Source organism: Camelus ferus, chromosome 25 (genome assembly GCF_009834535.1).
Source record: "Camelus ferus isolate YT-003-E chromosome 25, BCGSAC_Cfer_1.0, whole genome shotgun sequence".
Classification (NCBI taxonomy): domain Eukaryota; kingdom Metazoa; phylum Chordata; class Mammalia; order Artiodactyla; family Camelidae; genus Camelus; species Camelus ferus.
In genome coordinates, this window is record NC_045720.1 from 26,004,339 (window position 1) to 26,024,337 (window position 19,999).

At 36.3% G+C, this 19,999-nt stretch overlaps 1 protein-coding gene across 3 annotated transcripts in view; it reads right to left on the minus strand.

Moving 5' to 3' along the window:
* OXR1 (oxidation resistance 1) overlaps positions 1-7,752 on the minus strand; it is a 302,119-nt gene extending 294,367 nt beyond the window's left edge. For all 3 annotated transcript variants that reach the window (XM_014562929.2, XM_032467912.1, XM_014562928.2), the window contains exon 1: positions 7,587-7,752. In XM_014562929.2, the coding sequence (XP_014418415.1) occupies positions 7,587-7,609 (23 nt within the window). In that variant the 5' untranslated portion in view covers positions 7,610-7,752. The remainder of the gene's footprint in view (positions 1-7,586) is intronic.
* Between the last annotated feature and the right edge of the window lie 12,247 nt (positions 7,753-19,999).

Consider the following 19,999-nt stretch of genomic DNA (forward strand, 5'->3'; position numbering starts at 1 on the left):
CAAAAAAGGAGTCTGCTGAACCACCAGTAGGAAAACTCTAATGTTATCTGATAAAGAAAATGCAATTATTACAAAAAGATGGAAAATGCATAAGTGCTAAACATGACTAAAAATAAACAGCAGGAAAGTAGTAATGATAAACCTGCGGAGATGCTTCCTAGATATCACCTGGTAAAAATGCATCCAGGAAGAAAGATGCTTCCTTTTATAAGCAGAGGTCTAGCAAAAGAAAAACCCAGTAGGTTGAATATTATATGCTTGTAAGACAATGTTATCCCATTTTAGGCAATGAAGTCATTTTCAAGCTTTCTCAGTATACTGAATCTAAAACCCCAGGGTGCCAAATGAAAGTGGCAGGCATCCACGGATGATTTCTTCTGTGACCTGGATCAATATACTATTGGCAATTAATACTTTGGATTGGAGCCAGTTTGAAATAATTCCAAGTACACCAGAAGCTCCAGACTTCTTGATTTTATGGTCCAATTAAACTGGGGGAGGAGTGGGATCAACATGGTGGTTCCAACTTTTATCTTGCCAAGTAAAGACACAAAAAATAATACACTAACTTATATCTGGAACCAGTACCATAAAAGAAACAATATTTTACCAGCAAAAGTGTAGAAAGGCCATAATCTTAGAATAAAGGTGAATTTTTTTTTCCCAAGAAAGGACATCTAGTACTTTCATGCCAACATTCTCTCCAAAACACGTTAGCACTTGGATGGATGTTACATTGTATCTGGTTCCTCGCTAAAACCATGCACATAAACAACCAGTGTAAAATAGACGTTTCATTGCTTAATTCACTTTTGCATTTATATAGAGAAATTAACTTTGAAGTTCATTGTGGGGATTTCAAAATAAATGTAAAATAGGAGTTGGATAATAGATAATGTAGTCTGAATTTCCACAATTTACAAAAACATTCATTCATTTACTGTAAAACTCCTTAATGCAAGATATTTTTGTGGATGAAATTTCTTTTATATCATTATTCAGATATATCAGGTTTATTGGATCCTTTAAAATGGATGATAATAAGACACAGGCTATACTTGTGAAAAAGGTTTTTCATTAACTTATTTTTCCTTTCATTATTACATCTCATTAATCATATCTGCTGTGTGTTTATTTTAAGAATATAATATGAATTGTTTTAATAAAATTTGAAGATCACAGAGAGGTCCTTTTAAATTTAAATCAGATCAAGACTCCAGTCTCAACACTCAGTTCTTCCCAGTACTGAATTTCCCTAAATTTATATTTTAGATGAAATTTGACCTGTAATCTGGTAAGTGAGGGCAAGGTTTCCCATCACATTAAGAATACAGTTCAGTCTTTCTCATGACCTACATGGCCCCTGCTACCTCTCCAAGCCCAATTCTGAGGACTCTCCCCTCTATTGGTTGTTTCCACTAAACTAGCTACCTGCATGGTTCCTCAGACACACCAGGTACATTTCAGTCTCAGGGCTTTTGTCCCTCTGTTTCTCTGCCTGAAACAGCATTCCTCTGTAGGTTGTACAGACCGTTCCCTCTCTACTTAAATGCCACCTTGTCCAAGAGACTTTTCTTGACCAACTCCCTACTCCCGCCATCACCCTGCTTTTCTACCTTTTCATTCTGCTTGATTATTCTTCAAAATCCTTATCCCTATCTGATACTATAAAACATATTTGTTAATCTGTGTATCTGTCTTCAGTACTAGAACATAAGCATAATGAGACTAGGGACTTCTGTTTCCTTCAACATTCTATCCACAGCATTGAAATCTGTATATTGTAGGCACTCAAAATATTTGTTGAATGAAGAAATGGATGAATAAAACAAATTAAAAATAGGATTTAAAAGACTCCTAATTTACATAAAAATAATGCAATTAAACTATACTAATGTATCTAACTGCACAGTAATTAAATTCCTATAAAACCCATAACAATAATCCTAGTCTTTAGAAAAGAACATAAAACCAAGTATAAATGAATGAATCTAACTCTTAATGACTATCCAACTGAGTTGAAAAGTGTTTTTTTCCTCAATCGAACTGGAATAGTTTTAAAATTAGCTGAACTGTCTTCACAATCATAAAAACACTTAAAAAAATAAAGAAACAAATAAAATCCAACAAGCAAACAAATAAACACAAGAAGACAATGAGGGATATGTACCAAGATAACACTATCACTGAAAATTTGTACACCAGTGGCAAACAATGTTTAAGATTTTACAGTCAATTTAATTTTGATCATGCTGAAAAAAATGCAACAGCCTACATAACTATTTTAATGACTAAAGTTATTTCAGACCATTCACTGGTCTTTACCTTAATTATTAATGTCTAAAAAGAGCTGGTGTTTAGTGCCTCTAGCATTAAGGGTTGGAATGGACTGCCCGGTTTTACATTAAGGCGTCTACAGAAAGGAGGATTCTGTGATTATTTACTGTAGTTGTTTCACAACAGAGTAAATTCAGATTCCTCTGAGACTGATGAAAAGACAAATTTCAAAGCATATTTATAGACCTGGATGATGTTCAAAAGGAAGTTGATACATGGGACCATTATCAATCCCTGAAGAGCACTTGATTTTAGTGTTTATACTTTTTTCCCGAGACTAATCATGAGTTGGTGATGATCAATCAGCTGTTTCTAATGACTTGTGACCAATGTTGAATTTGGGAAGGAGGGCTGGTCAAAGTCACAGGTGTAGGCTCTGGTCATAAAAGAAAGCAGAGCTAATTGGTCCCTGTGGGAACTGAACCTGCAACCTCAGACTCATTAACTCCACAAGAAAGTAAACTCCTCTAAGCAGACGAAAACTTACCAATTGTCTTCCAAGTGTGATTCATGTCTATTTGGCACTAGTATTTAAGAACAAAAATAAAATACTCTGTTTTGCTAATTATTTGATTATGTAAGAAGAAAGAATCTGAGGTAGACATATATGGAGAAAAACATCCAGGAGGTTTCCTATAAATATTTAATTTTTAGAAAGCTATTTCTAAAGGCACATAGCTCAAAGCCAAAAACAGTCAGGAACTCTAAAAATATAATGTGTTTACTTAAAGTGTCAAGCCCAAATCAAAATAGTATTAATCATGTTAATAATGAGGGGTTTCTATCTGAAAGGGCATGTTATGAACAGAAAGACATATGGAAATTTTTCAGAATCTGGTAAATTGACTTTCATCCAAATCATTGCATTACAGGAGGAAGGGTATATAGCTCAAGTGGTAGAGCGCATGCTCAGCACACAAGAGGTCCCGGGTTCAATCCCTGGTACCTCCTCCAAGCGGAAATCAATGAAGAAACCTAATTACCTCCCCATCAGAATACAAACAATACAAGCAAATCACTGCATTATAACTAAATGTGTTATGTCATTTGGGGGAACACACTGAGTTTTCATTTTGGCTATTTTATTCTCTCCTTTCTTTCTGTCCTGGGTTATTTTCTCCTTATTTGTTCTCCCCTAAACTCAACTTACCTCTTCTTGTATGTTCTGGACCTACTCCTTTACAAGCTGAACAGCTCCACTTTCAAGAAGATTAAGTTTTAGGCCCTCAAGCCCACCTTCTCTTTCCAGAACTTTAAAGGATTAGTCATTCATTCTACATGCACTTCCCATGCTGAGCAATACTCACAGTATCTAATCAACGAAGCTTTCCCTAGCACTCAGAAGGTCTCAACTTTTTTTCAGTTAGAGGCATTAGCTTTATATTTATATCTAACCTTTCTATTTTTTCCCTCTTCTCCAATAACAGGCTATTGACAATTGACTTTTAAACTTTACTGTAAAACATGGGATAATAACTTCCCTTCCAGTCTCTACTTATCCACATTTTCCCTCCTGTGGGTTCTGATCCCTCCAAAAACAGAGACAGTTCAAGTCCCCACTTGCTCTGCTACCATGAGTCCTGTCCCTAAGAGACCACCACTCAACAGTGTAAACAGGAGAACGAGTTTGCAGAAGAGTGGCCAAGGCAGCTTTTGAGAAAAGATCCTAATTCATCCCCTATCCCCTTCCTTAGAATAAATGGGCTGCTCTGTCTCTCCAGAATGTTTTTTTTCTCCTCAATGCAGATGCCAAAGAATGATATGGAATGATTCACTTCCTCGCTTATTTATTAAAGAAGAAAGTAGATAAAAATATCATAAATTATGTGAATAATCTGACAAAGCAAATTCTACATCTTTCTCAACTCTAGGATTCTAACACACTATATGCAGAGAAAGAGGAAAACTGAAAGCAGTTTTAATCTCTTACTAGAGTATTACTGAACTTGCCAACATTCATAATAGCATTTTATACTAACTATACGCATATTCAGTAAAGACCATTCACCACTTCCAACTTTAGCCAGCACATCAATAACTCTCACAGTTCAGACCCTGTTATATTTCCAGTTTATGGGAGAGCATGATGGACTATTTTGTTGACTTTTGATAAAAATCTATTAGTCAACTGTAAGAGAACATTTCTTTGACAGTTATCAGCATTTTCAATGTTTATGAGGGACTAAATCTGGTGAAAGGGTGAGCATGCGTGATGGGTCCTTTTCTAAAATAAAAAAGGGAAGGAGTTGACAAGACACTTTCTCTGAAATCACATATTTTCTCCACAGCCTTGGTGCCTGCAGTTCAGGGAGCAGCAATAAGACAGGTCCTCACCAGGTACTCAGAACAGCACAGCACCTTGTGACCCCGAGAAAGCGGAATAATTTTCATCTCAAGAGAAGTATTTACAATAGTAAAAACAAAAATCAGAAAACACATGAAGGTCCTGGATGCGTGAAATCAATAACACGACTGCCAGACAATGTCACCAGCCTTTACACGTGATGATGTTACTCTACACCCTTCGAATAGAGAGACGGCCTTAGAAACCATTCAGTGAAAACAGAAGATGGCAAAATATCCTTCATGGTTTGAGTTCACTTTTGCAAAAATATGTGAGTATATGTAGAAAAGAATATACCTCAGCATTTATAGCTGTGGTTTTCTATAAATGGTAGGGTTTACATTTTTTATTTCTACCTTAAAATTTTCTATAGAGTTTGACTCTTTGTAATTAGCATATTTCTTTGCTTTTTGAAATAAATGCAAAAGGTACATTTATATTTAGGAAAAATAAGCCATTTCTTCCCGAGCAGAAAAAAAACAAATATCCAGTTCGATTTTCAAACCACCCTGGATATACCTTTCAGAGCACTTATATTAAATTAAGTCATCTGATCACAGCCTTCCCTCAGTATCCACAGGGGGCTGGTTCCAGGACCAAACCACCAAGGATACCAAAATCCACTATGCTTAAGTCCCACAGGGAGCCCTCCATCTCCCCAGTTTCCGCATCCACAGGTATGGAAGGCCAATAGTATTTACTGAAAAAAATCTACACATAAGTGAACCTGCTCAGTTCAAACCCATGCTGTTCAAGCATCAACCACAGTTAGTCCCCCTGGCTAACCTGTAAGCTCCTATAAGAGCAGTCCTTACTTTTAATCAACCCTGCATTCCTGTGGTTAGTGTAGAGCACGGCACATGACACATTACAGATGCTCAACAGATCGTGACTGGCTATTTGACTTCTTACTTTCATCCACTGTCCTCTTGCTTCCATACCTGGCTCTAGTTGAATCACCTTCACCTCTGCCAGGTACCCTAATGTCTTTAAGATTCTGTGGGACAAAGCTGAAGTGTGTGCAGGCACCACAATGAAAATCAACTTGGGGTCAAAAGATGTCATTTGGCAAAGTCAGCTGAGCCACCACTAGAATCTCTCTCTACATACCAGTCCCCATATGTACAGTAACACCAAACTAACGGAAGCAGGGGTGCAGGAGGGTCTAGGGGAGTAGAAAGTACTGGATTTAGAGGTGGAGGGTCTTCATGAGATGGGCAATTGAAAAGCCATTTCACTTGAATTACAGCAAAGTGCTGGCATCTTTCTGTCACACTTCTTTTGTTATCATGATGAAAATCTGACAATTTCTTGCCGGTAACACAACACGTGGAACTAAGATTTATATTAGGTAGTTCAGATTGCTCACTTTATATAATTTTGGAAGTTCAACTAAGTTGCTGCTAGCAACAATCTCCTTACCTCTCCTAGGAAATTAGGGGGCTCATTCCCTTTCCCCGCATCCTACCCTCAATGCTACTGCTAATGCCTGCTAGTGTTCCCAGGTCCAGATACTCATCTCCTTCCAGGAGAGGTTCTGGGATTTCCATCTGGGAGGACATTAAGGGAAGCATTCTGGTTGGAAATGAGAACCAGGGCACTTGCCTTGAAGCCACATGCACATAGCAAGGACATTATTTTCACACCAACATTTTTGTTTTTATAGGGGTAGCTGTGTTAGGTGCACAGATGGCTGCCTGACTTCTGCTACTTAGTGGGCATACTGGGCAAATTACTTAACTCTCTGTGCCTAACTTTTCCATTGGTGGAAATGCAAATAACAACATTAAATTTCTAATAAGGTTGCCGTAAGGAATCTTTGGGCTAAGTGTCTGAAAAAAAGTGCCTCGTACATGATAAACGCCATGTCATTGTTCACTGTTGATAATATTTACTTAGATTGCATATCATAAAAACTGTATGTTTTATAACATTTTTCTTATAAATATTATAAAAACATTTTTTAAAGGAAGAATTGAAAACGATTATCAAGAAAGGAAGCTCTGAAAGTCCATTCAAGCCCCCCCTCAGCATCACACCATTTCCCCCTTTGTGCAATAGACATGGGACCCTTTCTCAACTCTCTGTACCTCAAGTCTCCTGCTAACGATCTCTGCCACCAGCAACATTTCCTTCCCTGAGATCATAGCCAGGAGCCTCTCACCTGTTGGTGGATGCCTGCAATTGCTTCTGTACATCCCTTTGTCTCTCTCAAAATGAACATTAACTCAATCATTGTCTCCCTTTGGTCATTATTTACTGAAGAGGAAGATTCATGAAACATCTGCTGCAGGTCACTCTCCTTACCTGATTGACACTGCATACTTCCCCAGAAACTTGGAAGTTTCCTGGATTGTATTTCTTTCTGAGATTTCAAATGAAAGGGCCGAATTATTTTGTATTTTTTTCCAAGGGTCATACACTTAACTTCTAGAGGAAGAATTTTTTTGCTTTTAATATGTAAAAAATAATTTTCTCATACTGGTTTTTAAAAGCTGGGAATATTGCTTGGATATTTGTAAATATGAATGAAAGTATCTTAACGTTATTAATGAAATTCCTAGGTTACACGTGGGGATCACAATTAGGCACCCCCTCCTCCCATCAAGCTTCAGAGTTAAATTTAAAAATCAACACATGGCTGTGGTCAGTTACATGCAACATCATGGTAGGCAGACCAAACTGTTTACAGACTGAAGTAGGTTTTGACTATACGTGCGGTGCTAACATGAGGAAGCCCAGCCAAGGAGAGTCCAGTAGAGGTGGAACAGAAGACTCATAGAGACAAACACTGACAGTGTTACTCTAACTCTCCGTTTCACTTCTGAAGGTGCAACTTACTCACAAAATACTGCTTCATGATCTACATACACTTGCCTTTAAAGTTAGAAAGTAATTCACTTACCACGATAAACTAGATACAGACATTGCAGCAATTTAAGGAGGAGTCTTGTCAAGCAGCCGTCTCTTGGTTTCAGAACAGGGAATGAGTAGGCCAAGACCACTGGGAATTTCAGCTTTGCTACCAGAATGATGCACAAACCACTTAGCTAATCACAGTTTGAGAAGACCTAGAAAGAAAAGGAAGAAAGTGGTATCTTTAGAAGCTGGTCTATGTGGCTTTTCACAGATGTATTTTGTCCAGGTCAATAGTTTTGTCATAGTTTTAGACACACAAGAGAAAATATGAATTTTTTTTCTTAAAATTTAAGACATGTCAAGTCAAAGATAAAATTAAACCAAACCTATGATAAGCTGAATGTCTTAATTGAAAATTCACTGAAATGTAAATAAAACATTCATTCCCTGAAGTAGAGAATACAAGGCTTCAAATTTCAAAAACACCCCAAATTAAAGTGTCTTAGAAGGCAAAGTTTACTTCTTTCTCATAGAAACAAATCTTGAGTCTTAAGATGTGCAAGGCAGATATGGCAACACCAAGGATGGAGGCCCCTTTCTTGTTGTTCCACCATTCTTAGCACATGGTTCCCTGACATGCTTCAAGTGACTGCTGAGTCCACTGAGTGTGTCTGGGTCCCTCCAGCAGAAAGTAGAAAAAGGGAAAGAAGGATGCACCCTAAAATTTACACACGACACTTCCACTTGCATTTCATTGGCCAGAACACAGTCACATGACCACTCCTATTCTAAGGGAGACCAGACAATGCAGCCAATATTCTAGGCAGCCATCATTCTAGTCAGCCATCTGTCCAACCACAAAGCACACTGCTATTAGAAAGGAAAGGGGTAACAGAGGGTCTTGGGAGAAAACTAGCATTGCCTACCATCATGTTTGAGACTCTGTGACCTTCACCCCCAATATTTTATGATGTTGCACCTACTGCGAGGTGGCAAATGTAGGAGAGAGGGGAAGTGGAATTAATCCATTGTTTGTGGTAATTTTACATACTTGATATATAATTTTAAATATCAAACTTCTTTGGTTTTCTTAAATCACGTATAGAGTCAACAAAATGTTTTCTGTGCCCTATTTACCAAGCCATAAGTACTAAGGACACAGAGATTAATAAAATGTAGTCTCTGCTCATGAAGAATTCACTAACACAGATGCCATCATGTAAAAAATAGAACAAAACAGAATGCACTCTGAAAATTGCTGTGTATGTTCAAAGGCACATGAGGAGCCACAGGGGAATACAGAAAGTGCCATCATTCTAATGGTTCTAAGTTTAATAGACCCTGACTTCTAGCAGACTATGCAGATAAAAAGTCCATATCCTAAATCATCTCCTTATATTCCAAGAGGCTTTCAAGTCCACCTTACCTTGGTTAATTCTTAAAACATATGGACTTATATCTATTAAGGATATGGGAACTCCAAATTCTGCTCTCCAAACTAATAACTTCAAAGTCTCACAATCTGTATTACCTGACTCTTATCAAGGGTCTGGGTATGCTCCACCACCTCCCCTCAAAAAGTATGTACTTACTGTCTGACACAATTCATTCTTCTAGACATTCTTAACTCTATCTTTAGAGAACTGTATATCTGGATATTATTATTTTAAAGCTAAACAAATTACTTTTACTGAATTATACTTTGGGGTTTTGCCAAGAGTTTGCATTGAGGGACGTGATTAAAGAAAATAAAAAGTAAATAAGCAAAACCAGGCCTGTAAAATCAGATATTAGGTTTAGTGAAATATTAGGCAATACACAAATGTTGCCCTTATGAGCACCCAGTGGAAAAATGCATCAGGTCTCAACATCAGGAAAACTATTATCACAATTTCTGGTTTACTTTAATCTGGTTTGCCTGAACACTGTTCAACAACAAGGGGTCATCACTGCAACTTATGCTTGTTTCTTTGCTTTAACTTACAGGAAGCTCTGAAACAAATTTGTGACATTTCTTTAAGAGCTATTCAAGGCTTTGAGGTCTGCTTTTTTTTTTTTTTTTCATGCTAACCCGTTTTTCCATTTTTGCTAACTTTAATTTTTACCCTGTTTTTGATTAACACATTCCCTGATACACACTACATTTATGTAAACAAGTATAAAACCATCCCCAAGTTTATTCTAGAGTGAGAAAGAGCAGAACTAAAACTACGATTCCAGATCTGTTTGCTTTTCCAAAATGAAAAAATAATGTGCAAAGAAGTTTGATCCCAGGATCCCAGCCGTATGAAACTCTTGTTTTTATAGGTCAGAAATGGTCAAATATTGTCAATGTACATGATACAACCTAATATAAATGAAGAGTTGACCAAGACAGCCTCTTATCATTTCCCTTAACCTAACTAAACTTTAGATAGGCTTCTTGACTGTGGCCCCTGACCTCCCCATTCTTAGAGCATTTACCTTAGAAAAATTACAATCGGAAATTCATTCTCTGCCCCTATGAAATGGAAATCTTCTTCTAGCTTCTTGCCAGCTTTACAACCCAGGAATGTCTTCCTCAAAGACCTGAGAGCCATCCTTTTGAAATGTCACCATAGGAGATAACACTTTGTTATCCAGCTCTGTGGGAGGATAGGAGACTAACTTCCACAAGCACCAATTAGCAAACACAGATGACCAATCATATTGACCAACCTCCCTCTGACATCCCCCAGTACTTTTCTACTAGCTCATCTCAGCACTTAAAAACCTTCCCGCTTTTTGTTTCAGCCAAGTTGAGTTCAGTCTCCCTTTCCTACTGCAAGAGTTTTGAATTAAGTCTTCCTTGCCTGTTGAATTTTGGTTCAATTTTCTTTGAAAGGGTCTTGATTTTTGTCCTTAAGTTTCAGAAAAATTTCCTAAGATGCTGGCACAGCATTGTTAAAAAGGATAGTCTTTTCTCAGTGTACTTTACCTGCAATCACTACCAACCTGGACTTTGATAAGCTTACATTAAGTGTGGATTTGTAAAAATAAAATAAACATTAAAGAATTACACTTTTTTCTGAACACCATTCATAATTACAATAATCACTTTTTTTTATTCTGGTATTGTGTCATCTTTTATTTTATTTCCATCTTATAACTACCTGATTTATTTCTTCAAGGATACACACTCTTAATGCATTCAATAAAGTTTACTGAGTTGAAAAACACTAAAAAAGCTTGTTATGTTTATATTTTGATGATGGGAAGTTTTTCAAAGGCCTCAGTTAGTGGGCTTGTTATTCTTTTAAATGACATTTAAATGATTCATTGCTTATCAATGCAATCTTTCCAGAGAAAACATCTTTACAATCTTAAGGTGAGTTTAAATTTTCTGTTCACTGTGATGACTCGCAATCTTTATACTAATCCCAACGTCAATCTCCACACTGAAGTATGAATGTACAGTTTTTGGCCAAAATTCTAACATTACTGAGAGCCATACTCTGTCCCTTTGTCACAAGGGAGAGTATATCTTCATGGTCATAGAAACATTTCAAAATATACGGAATGATTCGACTTTCCCTGAATGTCCAGTCAGGATTGGGTAAGACCAATGGTTCACTGGATTTTGTTTAAGTAATGTACTGTTCAGGTGATGAGGTAAACATCCACTCTAATTCTGCTAAAAGCATAAGAAGTAATGGGCATAAAGTGAAGAATACAATGCAGTAAGTATGGAAAATATGTTTTGCTAAAGATTCAAAATAAATGTTAGCAAAACAAATCATCAAGGAAATATCAGAACATTTTGAGTTTTACAGAGTGGCCTCCTTTTTATTATCACATCAAATCAAAGGCCTCTTTCTTGCTTTCTGGTTCCCCTATAAACTAATATTGATAATTCCAAACCTAGATTCCCTACTGTGATTGAGTTTGCCTGCTTACAGTGCTCATTCCTGAGCCCTGACTATACAACAAAGTTCTGATTCTTCTCCATGGCCCCCTAACTGCATGTACCCAAATTCTTCCAGGATCATCACAAGGCCCAAAGATTCTGTGAACTCTTGCCTCGTAGTTTCAGGTATCTCTGATAATCTCCTCTTTCTGAACTAACTTACATCCAATTTAGCAATTAAAATACATTGAGCATTAAAATTTGTACAGTTTTTCATGTATATATTATTTTTACTTGTTTAAATAAACTGTAAGTTTGCAAAGGTCAGGAATTGCCTTTTATATACAAACCCTTAAGTACCAAATACCCTTCAAGTTTTAATAAATGACAAAATGCAATATCTAAGCAGCAATACGATTTGAATGACTGAAAAATAACACATTGAACGTTAATGTTTTTCCTTATTTTATTCTTATACTTGCATTATTAATTTCAGGACCTCCAGGACTTCGGGAGAATATAAGTAAATCTTTATCCTTAAAGATTTATTCTATGGATTTCTATAGATATCAAACTCTGTTTATCTATCCACTTGGTTTTCACAAAATGGTAGACTATTATACACACTTTCTTCTCCATCTTGCTTTTTCACATGTGTACATAATTATGTGTCTACACATACTATGCGTTGAATGATCTTCATGGAAATGCACTCATTTTTCTACCTAAGAAAAATAGAATAAAGAGGCAGGGACAATGACGGCAGACAAATCTGTGTGATTTTCAGCTATGCTTCTTGGTAACTTATGATCTCAGGAAAATTAAGTACATTCCCTTGATTGTTTCTTATTTTTAAAGTAGGACTGTTAATAGTCTTTATAAGATTACAACGAAAAATTTAAAAAATCATGCATCAAAGTACTGGCATATATTGCCTGGCACATAGCAAGAGCTGAAAAAGTGATAATGGCCAAGATGATGACAATTAGGAAGAAGAAGGAAGAGACATTCATGATAAAAAATGTCTGCCCTAATATACTTTTAATTGCTCTATTTGACTCACAGTAAAACCTCAGTTCCTTGAGATGGTTTACAAGACTCAAGGTCATCTGACAGCATAGACAGTGTTTCTTCCAAAAGTCCCTAATCCTCATTATGTGCAGCCCTCTGTGTTCTCTGATAATATCTTGTTCTTAATCCATGACAATTTTTAGAAACAGTAGCTTAATTTCTTGATGTTAGTCTGCATTTCCCTCCAGATTGTAAATTCCTTGAGGACAGATACCAATTCTCAGCACAACCTAGTGAACCCAAGGCCTAAGCATACTGTCTGAGACAGAGAAGATATGTAATAAATGTGTCTTGAGAAATTAAGAGAATAAATGTCTGAGGTAAAGAAATGTACAATTCTACAGAATGCTGAACTAAAAGTAGTGCCTCTTTTCCTTTTAAACTATAAAAATATTTCTTTAATTTTGGCCATATTTATAGGTTTTAGACTTCTAAAATGTTATTATTTTGTATTTGTTTGAAACTCATATATTGATCATGGAATATTAATTATGTAGACTTTGAGTAGAAGTCATTCTGTTTTTCAAATTTGTTTTGCTTCTCAATTTTATTTAGACTATGGTTTAATAGTAACATTCTTCTGTTTGCATATGCAAAGTAGGGTCAAAGAATCCTGATATTCTAGCTACTTCTACAACCATTACACAAAGTTTCCAACAGGAGACAGATGTGTCTCTCTAGAATAACTGAGTGATTAAGGTCAGCATGGCTGTAGACTAAATATCCCAAGTCCCTCCCAAGTGGTGTTTATACCGTATTGATACCTAGCCTGAAAATACGGTCTTTGCAGAGGGCTGAGAAATCCCACACATTAAAACTTCAGATCAGCACAGATGGTAACCTTGGAGACAAGCTAATGCAAAGCTTTATGTGTCCTTCTGCTGCACTGCAGCTGTCATTTTATTTACATTAAAGCCTTTCATGGGAGGTATTAGTATTCAATTGAGCATGTCAGCAACTGGTCCAAAAGCATTTATCACAGAGACTTGGCTGTATTTATGATTATCATAAGTACCCACTTCCAAAATATCCCCTATGTGCAAATTATAGGAAATACTTATCATAGAGAAATAAAAGATTATGGACCTTAGAGTGATTTTTAAATAAATTAACACACTAAGCAAAGATCACCTTAAAACAGTTTGAGATTATTTTCTTAAGAATCATTGACTATACCAGACTTTGTTAGAACTTTCTGAGAAAAATTCATTTTAATGTTATGTGATCTACAAAGATACCTTTTCCATCTGTGCTTTTATGCTTCAATCTAATTCTCTCTGGAATGATAATGCAACCATAAGCTTCTCTGTTGCCTACACATGCATCTCCATCTCTTCCTGGTTCTCTTCTGTGTCCCTGATTCTGTACAATCTTTCCTTCCCCTGACTTCAAACTGTTCCTTTCTCTTCCTTCTTCCCTTTACTGACAAAGTTCACAAACTATTACAAGTACATCTTCTGCCTTCCCTTTTTCACCACCCACTTTTGCTTTCTTGTTTCTACTCCAACATTCTCATCACCAGTCAACTAGCCAATATTTCATTCCAACTGCCTTCTGATTCCAACAGTCTTCTGACAGACTCCCTCTAGCTGTTCACTTGTCCTGAACTCTCCTTCTTTGACTTTCAGGATGCTGAAATATCCAGGCTCTCCCAATCCTCTCTATTCTCCATTCATCCAACATCATTCCTCCATTGCCTTTATGTCGAAATTCTTAAAGAGTTTTGTCTAATGTGACTTTCCCAGCAGATAATTCACAAAGTTCTTTCTATGGATCTGATCTTTTTTCCTGACTTCCAGAATCACTTTTCCTGGTTGCCAAACAGTTGCCAAATCTTGTTTTTTTTTGTTGTTGTTGTTTTACCACTTAATAATATCTCAAGTCATTGTCTCTTTTTTATTTCTACTACCACTACCCAAGTTCAAGCACTTATTATCTTATGTCTTAAATATCTTTTTTTCAGATATTTTAAAGCATCTATAAACAAATATGTAATAAAGCATAATTTAAAATCTCAAGAATGAATCAGCATTCTAATTGAAAAGAGAGTCGGGGAAAAAAAAAAAGTTCTTTGGACAGGTTAGTATTTGATGAGGAATGTGTCAGTGTTTGGAAAATACTTGACGCCTCTTCCCTGAGCACTGGTCTTCTCTGGTACACAGTTATGAAATCACTAGCTGGAAACTGTTACAATGGGTTCGAACTTGTCTCTGACCCTCAATCCATATGAGAAATTAACTTCATTAAGGCAAAGCATTTACATACACAAATTCCTTGTTTAGGAAACCTCGAATAGCGCTCTACCACCTAAATACTACACTTGGGATCTTCTCCCATACTGTCTATCCTCTATTTTCTGGCTTGTCTTCACTCATGTTGGATTACCACCATTCAGTGAATTTTTTTCACCCTCTGCCGCAGGCTTAGCACAGTGCTCTGTATATTGGAACTAGTCAAAAACATTACATTGAATTCTCAGTTCAAAACTCAAATCTTTCAAGTATACATTATTGTACTCAAGGGTAGCACTAAATAAATAAGCCTTTTTAAAAGTATGATACCTCTAAACTGCCTAGGGTTTTTAGAATTTACAGTACATTTTGATGAGTCACTAGATGTTCAGTCTCATGTGGATTGCCCAGTAGAAAGGACTGCCAAAACTCAGTTTAATTAAAAACAGAAAGAAACAAAGCAGCAGAACTTTTCTTTTCTAAATAAATCTTCCAAGTGAACAAATATCTTAGGCATATTTAATGATGCTTCCTGTAGTTTCAGGACATAAGCACTTAATATTCAGAATTAACTTGCGAGAAGTAGGGAGAACCAGCCTGTGAACACAATGCAGTTTAGGAATGTAATATATAGTTGTTGATTTTTTTCCTGAAGACTTTCCAGACTTTGCTTCAAGGCCCTTCACAGTTAAGCTCTGGTCACCTTGCTGATTGTCATCTCAAGCTACCCCTACCCTGCCTGTCCCCTAAGACCTCACAACACTGTGCTTGGTTATTTCCTGAATAAACCAAACACTTTCATGCCTATGTGGCTCAGAACTAACAGACTGATCATTAATATTCCCACTTCTGGGAATGTCTCTCCCCTCCTGGTCCAGAAGATCTACTTCCTACGAAGTACAGCTCAAATATCAATACCCTGGCAATTTCAAACTCAGAAGCGTGACGTCCCTTTGATATTAGTATCCTTCTCATGGCATACATATTTCTATTGCAATAGTCATCACATTTCACTTGTGTTTTGGTTTACCTGTCTGTTAAAAGTGAGCACTGTATATTAATAACATATTATGGAATTATTTAACTATCTGAGAAATAGTTACCTACTTAAGAAACACGGGATTTGAAGTTTCTGGCCATATGTTACAGCAAATGGACAGACAACCCGAGAGGAGATACAGTAATATTTATGTAAAATATAATTATTAATAGATATTTGAGGGAAAAACTACCAAAGCCAAAGAAATCCAATCATTATTATTATTCATTTATCTGAGTCCTACTAGTTCCTCAAGAGCAATGATGTCATCTTACTTTTTTTCTTCATTCCTATATTACTTAGCATGGTTTATTTTCTAGGAGGAACCATCAATAAATATCTATTAAATTATCTTAGTTAAATTGCTGTATCATTATGGTCATGCAAATTATTGGTTTTTCTTCTGATTTTTCTTGTTTTTCCTTCTGTTTGACAATGAAGGCAATCTGCATAAGAGACTTAAACAATAGATGCAAGGAAAAATAGCCTACTTCTAAGAGAAGAAATCACAAATGTTAAGAGCTTCTCTGTTGATAACCCCTAGTCAGCCCCTACATGTAGGCAGTACCTATTTCTTAAGGAATATAGATAGCATTTTAGAGTGAGGCATTTTTTTCCCTCAGATACAGACTACAAGAAAAATACGCACACGTCATTCTTTGGTAAGGCAAATGTTTTCTTTTTGAAATTTGTGAGCCTGAAGGAAAACTGGCTTTTTTCTAATAGCCTTTGACTTCCATTTCGCAGAGACAGATATGCTTAATTAAAACTGAAAACTGACGATCTTTCATGTTTTGGAGCTAAACAGAAAGTGTCTCTAAACATCAGAGCTTATCACTGAAGGTTCAATGAAGCCACAATCTATGAAGGTACAAAGTCCCCTTTGTGGAGGGATAATGTTGCCACCGGCAAAATGAATTGAGAATGGGAAAACAGTTCAGATATCCATGCTGAGATGAAAAAAAAAAAAAAAGCACTTTCTTAGCTTATTATCCAAATTGTGTTTCTTCATAGCAGTACCTACTCAACATCTTCATCAACTCTTTATTTTATAAAATAAATTTTATATACATAAAAATTAACTCAAGTCTCAACCCCAGTTCTTTATGCTCTTCTAAGAATTCACACCCCTGAGAAATGAACTGTCAGAAATTATGATTCCTTGAATAATGACTGATTGCCTCTTCTGTCAACCAAAATATTATGATTTGAGGACCATATAATAGGCAATTTACTCTGTAACATTTCCGTAAGGACTCTGGGATATTTAGAGTTATACAAATATACAGGTTTTTGTTGGTTGGTTGAATTGCTTGTTTTTAAACATTACTTTTAAATTTTCACTCAAAAGTTGTGTCAGCTTATCTTGGATGTTTAATGCCCTCAATCTTTTTTTTTTCCTTATCCTCTGGTAAGATGACATTCATTTTTTTAAAGCTAAATTTAATCAAGAAAGTCAGTATTTATGAAAATTTGTTAGTTCCCTTTATCAATAATTTTCTGTAATTCAGTGGGGAAAACTGCCTCAACCTCATTACCAAGAAGTTGCTTCTTCTGTGATCTTCAGATAGTGCTGACTTCCATAGTTTTTTAATCATTTGTACGATTTTAGGCTTGATGTTGAAACTTGACTTCTTTACCAAATCATTAATCTCTTTCTTCTTCTGAGGCTCTTCATAGGTGTGTAGTGGCTTCAGTAGCATCCACCTGGTTTCAAAGATTATGATTATCTATCCACTACATGAGACATATTTCTAGCTTTTCAAACATACCATACTATGCTTGAATGATGCAGTGAAGCTCTCCAAAACCAATAATCACAAGACAGTATTGTTATAGATATTTTCACAAGTAGAAAAAAAGTTTATGTGTTAGAGATGGAGACATATTCATGACCAGGCTTATATCTTCTGTGTGTTCACCTCTCTCAATAAACTTCCAATGTTCCTACTAATGAATGGGATTTCCTAGACCTTTTGTGCCCATCAACTTTCTTCAAAGGCTTTTCCATTTCCTTAGAAGACAATGACATGATCCTATAAAGAGAACGGCTAAGTTTGATAGATGAATACTCTACATTCTGCTGCAGGGACTCACCTACAACTTAAACAATTCCATTGTTGAACTACATAAACTTGTTACTTGAATTTCTATCTGGATAGTAAATCTTTGGTGAAAATTTCTATACAATGTTATAGCAAATATTTGGATATCAAGAGTCCAGATAATGACAGCTATCTGTATAGCAGGAATATATGTGTTTAGTGGTTTCTAATTTAAAATCTTTCAGTAAGAAACATTACCCAACTCATTCTTCTCAGCTCTAGTCAAAATTAATTGTAGCAAACTGAGAGTCCCTAGTATTGTTTCTGCCTATTTCTCATTTTATTCTTCATTTATATAATATTTATGCAACATTTATATAAATTATATTAATAGGATATTATTTATGGATTCCCTACTATAGGTCAGGCAGTATGCTAAGTATATAAGAACTAATAAAATGTGCTCCCTGCCCTCAAGGATCTTGGAGCACAGCAGAAGTAGAAAAACAAAAATGCAGGAATGCAATAAGTTACAGGAACTATGGCAAAAGATCTTGTAAGTACAGCTGGGACACAAAGAAAGGCAGAGCTGTTCATCCACAAGGAGGCTGGTTTCAGGAAAGTGTTCATTGAGAAGATGACACTTGATACAACTTTTGAAAGATGCAGAAGCTGAAGCATCAGCCGAGACACACAGGAGGTGTTAAAGAGCATAAAGGGCATGGAATGGAAGGGGATGGTATACTGGGTCTTAGGGCATAAGGGTGGAAGTGGGGCGTTCATGGTAAGAAGTAGGACTGGGAAGGATTACAAGGGCTAGCAGATCATGGAGGGCCTTGCAGTCAAACAAATATTTCTTGTCTTGCAGAAATTTGATGTGATTAGGTGGAGTTTTCTCTTATTTGTAATTGAAAGAGTATTGTATGGAAAGAAATTATCCTAGAGGCCGTGAAGAGCCATGGAAGGATTTTACTTAAGGGAGGGACTTGATCAGATTTAAAATTTTTAAGTATCACCCTAGGAGTACTGGGGAGAGCTAGCTGAGGAGTCTGACAGAAGGCAGGAAGACAAATTAGGAGAAAATCGTAACAATCTAAGTAAGAAATGATGGCGACCTAAAAGAAGGTAGCTGGGATGAAGATGGAATGGTGCAGGAAGAGAGAAAGAAAGATATTCAGTGGCTGATTAGATGTGCAGAATGAAGAAAAGTGAGCCTTTATGCCTCCAAGGTATTTGACTTTGCTGACTTGGTAGATGGCGAGGCCATTTATCCTGATAGGAAATACAGAATGTGGTGTAACATTTAAAAGGGAAAAAAAATTAAGGTTTTGACATGCTGAGTTTCAGGTGCCTGTGACATAACTAAGTAGAGATATTAAGAAGGCAATTGGACCTGTCCATCTAAAATTCTAGCAAAACGTCTGACCTGTAACTTTCTAGTTGGCAATAATTAATGGAATGTTTTGAAGCTAGGAACATTGATGCGTTAGTCAACTTTGAGTGTGCAGAAGAGGACCATGACCAGAACCAAGGGGATATGAATAATTATAGACAAATAAGAGGATCCAGTTAGAGAGTCATAGCAGAAATGATCGGAGAAGTGGGAGGAGAACCAGAAGATACTTTGTCAAAGAGCAAGAGGAGGAGGTTTTCAGAAATCAAGACATCAGCATGAAATACGGCCTAGGGGGTCAGGCAATAAGCACTTTTTACCCTTTGCTGTAACACTTCCAGTAGAGGCAGGAACAAATGTCTAATTTCAAAGATTTGATGTGAAGTGAGGAAGCTGCTAGATTTAGAGAGGACTACTCTTTTCAAGAACTTGGTTTCAACAATAGTAATTCTTCCAGTCCAAGAACTTAGTGTATCTTTCCATTTGTTTGTGTCGGTTTCCATTTCTTTCATCAGTGTCTTAACAGTTTTCTGTGTATAGGTTTTTTACCTCCTTAGGTAGGTTCATGCCTAGATATCTTTAATTTTTTGTGATGGTAAATGGGATAGTTTACTTAATTTCTCTTTTCTGATAGTTCATTATTAATATATCAAAATGCAACAGATTTCTGCGTGTTAATTTTGTACACTGCAACTTCACCAGATTTACTGATGAGCTCTAGTAGTTTTCTGATGGTATCTTTAGGATTTTCTATGTATGGTATCGTGTCGTCTGCAAACAGTGACAGTCTCACTTCTTCCTTTCCAATTTGGATT